General features: G+C 55.7%; 1 protein-coding gene across 1 annotated transcript in view; it reads right to left on the reverse strand.

Moving 5' to 3' along the window:
- The window catches only part of RALGDS (ral guanine nucleotide dissociation stimulator), a gene marked incomplete at its 5' end in the record, with an annotated part of 6,742 nt that extends 2,375 nt beyond the window's left edge, over positions 1 to 4,367 (reverse strand). The window contains 10 exons of the mRNA XM_029087321.1: positions 177 to 263; positions 362 to 439; positions 1,102 to 1,186; positions 1,562 to 1,665; positions 1,796 to 2,011; positions 2,169 to 2,290; positions 2,676 to 2,869; positions 3,051 to 3,125; positions 3,524 to 3,717; positions 4,257 to 4,367. Coding sequence (XP_028943154.1) covers positions 177 to 263; positions 362 to 439; positions 1,102 to 1,186; positions 1,562 to 1,665; positions 1,796 to 2,011; positions 2,169 to 2,290; positions 2,676 to 2,869; positions 3,051 to 3,125; positions 3,524 to 3,717; positions 4,257 to 4,367 — 1,266 coding nt within the window. The remainder of the gene's footprint in view (positions 1 to 176; positions 264 to 361; positions 440 to 1,101; positions 1,187 to 1,561; positions 1,666 to 1,795; positions 2,012 to 2,168; positions 2,291 to 2,675; positions 2,870 to 3,050; positions 3,126 to 3,523; positions 3,718 to 4,256) is intronic.
- Between the last annotated feature and the right edge of the window lie 1,586 nt (positions 4,368 to 5,953).

A 5,953-nucleotide genomic window follows, 5' to 3' on the forward strand; every position in this document is an offset into this window, starting at 1 on the left:
CCAGGGGCAGCGTGAGAGCAGCCCATTTCCATGGGTGACAGAGGTCGATGCACACACAGGGTGCAGTGTCGGACACAGGACACGTGGGGGACCAGCCCTCCATTTATCAGCCCAGGCTCTGGGGCAGCTGTGCGGAGGAAGGAGAGGAATAGGAGGATAGAGATGGAGATACATACATCCAGGAAATCCTTCATGGCAGTGTCGAGCATCACCAGGTCTGTGAGGAAGGTGCCAAGGTAGGGAATGGTGCCCTGCATCACACCCTGTGGGGACATCAAGGGACAGTGAGGTCAGCAGAGAGCTGTGACCAGCCCAAGCAGCCACTGGGGAGGAGGCACAGGGGCGGCTGTGCCAGACTCACCATCTCTCGCTGCTGCTGTTGCCGCTTCTGAGCCCTCTTTGGGTTGATCTCCAAGGTAGCAAATTTGGACGTGCCCTCCTGGATGGTGGGGAGAGGTGAGGATCAGCATGGGTGGGAAACTGCACTAATAAATGAGCTAAAACTCAGCCCTGCTTTTATTGATACAACTTTCCTTGTAGAAAGGGGAAGAGGAGGAAATCACAGCTGAGCTTTTTCATGGCTCAGAGGGAGGAGAGGCTTAGTGAATAGGAACTGCTGCTCCCATTTTCCAGCTCTGTATAAATAGCTCCTCAATGGGATGTTTTGTTCCCTTTTGCATTTTCTCTCTCAGCCCCTAAACTAGAGCTAGGCTGGGAAGCTGCAGAGAGGCTCCATGGGGAAGAAGGACATTTCTGCTGCAGCCTTTCACAAACCCTAAAACTCCACCCGAAATCAAAAGGACTTTGCACCAGGCTGCCTCTGGGGAGAAGCTGTCACCTGGTGCACTGGATCCTTTCCCACTGCTCATCTCTGGTTGCTGAGTTGCTCTGCAAGCTTCAGGCAATGACAACTTTTGGGCAGAGAAGCAGAAAGTCCAGCCCAGTTCCAAACCCTGCCTGCTCCTCAAACTCAGCAGGTCATGCCTATACCCATGCCCACAACCCTGGCAGCTGGTGGCTGGAATGCTGGGGAAGCTTCTGTTGGCATTCGCCCAAGCTCCATGCCAGAGCCAGGGTGATGTGGGTGCCACTTCCCCATACCTTGATGAGAAGCTCCCGGCTCAGCGAGTGGTTGTTCTCGTCGGAGAAGATCTCGGAGAGCTCATGGAAAGTGCGGAAGCTCTCCCTGCTCAGGGAGAAACACGGGGGGAAGTCAGTGATAGTGCCACCCTGGGGTCTCCTCCTTGGGCTCTCTTCTGCTCACCCAAAGGATCCCCCCCCCCCCCCACAATGCTCACCACTCTAGCAGGGTCTTGCTGTTTGGGGGCTATTCCAGAGTGCTTCACATGGAAAGGAGAAAAAGAGGTGATGATGGTGCTTTTATTTCCTCATCCTCCTTAGGTCCCTGACACCTTACACTGGACCCGAGGTTTGGGCACACTCCAAGAGGCAATGCTGGAGCCGAGATGATCCCATCTACACATTCCTGGGCCACAGCCACAGCACAGCCTCCCCTTTGAAAGCTCCCCATGACTGCAGGAGTCCAGCAGATGCTGCTTACCGTAGGACCTCGTCCCAGGTCTTCTTCAGCCGGTGAATGGCATTGCACTGCAAAGCCGAGAGGATGGCTCGGAGGGAGGAGAAGTTCTTCAGGATGCGGCACTCCTGGGGGCAGACAAGGAGATGACAGGACTCAGCGTTAAAGAAAGCCCAGGGATCTGCTGGGATTCACACACCACAAAACCGCAGCCCTTGAGCCGAGGTGGGAGGTGAGGAGGATGGTGAGCTGTCCTACCCGAGCCACTTCGATCCACCGCTCCACCACTTTCGCCCTCTGCTGTGGCTTCAGGGACCGGTCTCCAAGACATGTGACAATGACACAGTTGGCCACACTATTGAACTGCGAGACTGTGGCACGGATGGTGGGTGCCAGGTGCTCTTTGCCCTTCTTGTCTCGCTGGGACCAGATGCAGCCCAGGCAGTGGTAAGGCACCACTTTCTTAAACAGCTCCTGGAAGATCAAGGGATGGAGACAGGTCTCTTTGGGGTCCCAGGAAAGGGAACAGGCCAGGAGGAAAAGGTGGAAGGGAAGAGACAGGCCTGTGCCCAGAGCAGGGGATAGCAGACGGACAGAGCACTATTGACCCATCTGTCGAATTAATACTCACAGCATCCATCAGTGTGAACTGTTCTGCCACCATCTCTGGGGAGAAGGAGAGGAAATCCAGCTTCCCGTCCCCAACCCCGTTCTCCTCCACCAGCTGGAAGGTGCAGCCACCATGATCCACAGCTGCAACAGACGGCACAAAGCTGAGCATCTCAGTGCTGCCACGAGCTGGGACCCACACCGACCCATGCCAGCCTCCTGCGGACATCCACATCCCACCTCCCAGGCTCTTAATTCCCATCTGGCTTCATGCCTCAAGAAGTGAGGCTCAGATAAAAGGATAGTGTCTGCAGAGGATTAAAGGCAGATTAGCTAATTCGCTCAGAAATCCCACTTCTGGTTCAGTGGGATTAGCTTCCCGGTATACCTCCATGTAAATGCACGCAGGGTTTATGGGAGTTCAGCTACATGGCAAGACCTGATGTTTTGGAGACCCTTGATGCCAACCAGTAGCCCTCTGGCTGCTGCAGCCATAAATGACCCCCCACAAGTGGGGAAGGGAAATCACCTTCCACTTCAGACTCGCTCTTCTCTTGCTGCTGGAACTGGGCCAGCAGGATGCGGGCTCGGCGCTCCAGGTCTGAACCAGGGATGTTATGGCGCACATAAGAGATGAGTTGCTTGAGGCAGGAGAAGTCTGGAGGCTTGCGGAAGTCCTCTGAGTACTGGTCCAGCCAGGCGCCCAGGATGGAGGAGATGGTGCTGCGGGGAAAAGGGAACACAGGCAAGCGTGAGAATTGGGTGCCAGGAGAAACCCATGTGCACACCCACAAGCCTCAGGCACCAGGAGAACCCCTGGGACAACATATGCCTTTGTAAAAGAACCAAAGATCTACCACCAGAGCCCCCATCTCTCGTTCCCCCATAGCTCAGTCAGACTTACTTCTTCAGCTCCGTCCTCTCATCCACAGCATGTCTGGCGTGGTCCCCATTCGCCTGCACGTGGAGTTTGCCGTACCTGGTGGGGCAGAGTGAGGAGCCAGTGAACATCCTGGACTCAGCTGTGTCTCAGTGCTGCCTCTTCTCTCTCCACACCACCCCTAGCTCTGCCAGGGCCTCAGAATGAACCTCTCATGCACTGTCCTGCTCCCTCTCATCTGCTACAGCTCCTGCGTTATGGGAAGAAGGAAGCAGCCAGCACTGGTCCCCTTGCAGTGGGTTACCAGCTGGAAGGGCTCCAGCTCACTGGGAATTTATGTCCTCCCTGCCCTGTCCAAAACCTTCATGCTACTGGGGTTGGGAGAAGCCCATCAGCCCTCCAAGGCACGGCAGCAGAAGATGTTGGGGCTCTCCTGGCCAAGGGGGCTCAGACGCCAGCCATCCCCAGCTGTGCTTCGGGGCTCAGGGCAGCCTCACCTGTTAAGCAGCAGGTCCAGCACTTGCTTGGTGGTGGCGAAGGCCCGGTAAGTGCACAGGAAGATGGTGACGTAGGTGGAGTCATTGCCCTTGAAGGCTGAGACCAGGTACTCCACCAGCTTCTCCAAGGTCCCAGCTTTTATTGTCCGCACCTTACACGTCTCGTAGAGGTTTAAGGCTGATTCATTCTCAAACTGCCAGGACAGGAGCAGAAGTCAATGGGATGGATGTAGACAGACACAATCAAGTGCAATGTGGTCCCACCAGCTTCACAAGTTGCTTTTGGGTCTAGGCTGGGACCACGGACCCCCTACAGTGCCTGGGGCTCTCGTGATGGGCCTGGGGAAAGGCAAGCTGGACCAAAAAGGAAGCCAAGACCAAATACCAGCAACTCAGCTTAGAAGACTTCAGCATTTGGGAAATCCCAGGAAAGGCCTCAAGGTTGCTGAAATCTAGATGCAAATCAGTGTTGCCCTATTTTGCAAATCGGAGTTTCAGATTTTCCCCTTGCTCCTTGCTGTGGGGCAGAGGCCAGTGGGTGCTCCCATGCCCCCGTTTCCAAATAAATACATGATTCCCAGATAAGGCTTGGAAGGAGCCCCTAGTGAGGAGCATATGGGGGAGCAAGAAGAAGGCAGGACATGGGCTGGTATCGACCCTGCCAAGCCCTGACATCAGGTCACTGTGTCTCTGGCAGGGAAACATCTGGAAACCCTCAGAGCCCCCAGCTTACCCCCAGCCATCGCTGTCCTTTGTTGGCTGTGTGATGGAGCTGCACTTTCCGGAGTGATATGCTGTAGATCACACCATCCTCCACCTCTTCTCCAATCTCCTGTGTGGAGCTCTGCATGAGAGGACAAGATACACCATAAGATAAGGAGGGTGAAGCATGACAGATATGCTCTTGCAGGCTTGTAGGAGGCATCTCAGCAAGCCGAAGACAACAGCCGGCAGGCAGCAAGAGTCTCCCTCACCTGCTCAGAAATGCAAACCAGCCTTCCTGGCCAGCTTAACCTTTGGCCTACCTGAGCCTGCACACAGGCAGAGCCAAGACTTTGGGAAGCTGCTCTTGGTCTGCTCCATGTCCCCTGCCTCTGCATCTCAGCCCTTCTGCAAATCCAGGGTGCACCAGCACCGGGTGCCAGGCAGAGCGGGGACCCCTGGCAGGGCAGCAAGGGGGGTGGGTGACAGCACAGCCCTACACCCAGCCCGGGCTGCTTCCCCCTCCCCAAGCCTTTGCCTTTCCTGTAAGGTGAGAATGCCACCTGGTGTGACCATAATCTCAGTAATCTGCCCCTGTGGGAACCAAGCACCTGGACACATCTTTGGTAATAAATAATAACGGTGTAACCAAGGTGCCCATGATCATTGGCAGCGCTGGCCACACACACAAAGCAGAAATCCAAGAGGGGAGCTCAAAGCTTGGAGGAAACCTCAGGGAGCGGCGGCAAGGTGGGCTTGGGCACAGTCAGGACAGGTCCCTACACCCCTGGGGATGGGCACCTCCGGACCACAGCCCAACCCAGCTATGAGGCTCATGTTTCTGCTCAGGGGAGATGGAGACCATCTAAAATGTGGTGAAGAAAGAGAGGACACTTCTCAGGGCAGGTCCCCAGGCACACGCTTGCCCCAGTCCCCCCCAGCCCCATGTACCAGCACGGGGTTCGGTGGCAGCTCCAGCCTCACAAGGATAATCGGTTCCCTCCTCCTCTCTCACCACGCTCTGCTGAGTCAGTGCCTCTCTTAAGAGGATTTATTCAGATTCTTTTAAACACCGTGGGGATCTCCCCAGCCAAACAGCGGGACACGGTGCAACACACGGCAAAACCCACTGCTCAGCAGATGGGGAAAATGCCTGAATGCAATAAGCCGGTTAGCAGGGGGAGGTGACCACATGCTGGGGCACAGGGGCTTGGGGACAAGTCCCCCCTGCCTAAAAGGCTGCTAGCCAGGGGCCAGAGCCAGCCCATGGCTTTCCCTGCAATCTGCCTCTCAGGAGCACAAAAACCCCTGAGCAATGGCAACAGCGCAGGGCTCGTGGGGGACGAAGCTGCTGTGGGGTGATCCAGCATAGAACCCCAGGAAGCGCTGCTGCTCCCTGCAAAAAATCCTCCTCCCGAACTACTCCCCATGAACATGGGAATGGCCGTACCCGGAGCAGCCCCCCGGCTTCAGACAATGCTGCACATCTCAAGAGACCCTGAGCTGATGTACTGAATGTGCACCTAACACGCTCCTTAACCACCACCCTTTATCATCGCCATCACAGCAGCGGTCACCGCGCTGTTATCGTACCCTGCTCAAGTCAAGTCCTTGTTATTAAGTCAGGCAACCACAGCCAGCTCAAAGAGTAAGGGGAAAACTTTAAAAAGCCTCTCATTCATGGTTGTAATGAATGAGGACAGAGAATCCCCCTGGGAAGGGTTCCTG

This window comes from Antrostomus carolinensis, unplaced genomic scaffold (genome assembly GCF_000700745.2).
Source record: "Antrostomus carolinensis isolate BGI_N321 unplaced genomic scaffold, ASM70074v2 scaffold20081, whole genome shotgun sequence".
NCBI classification, from domain to species: Eukaryota; Metazoa; Chordata; class Aves; order Caprimulgiformes; family Caprimulgidae; genus Antrostomus; species Antrostomus carolinensis.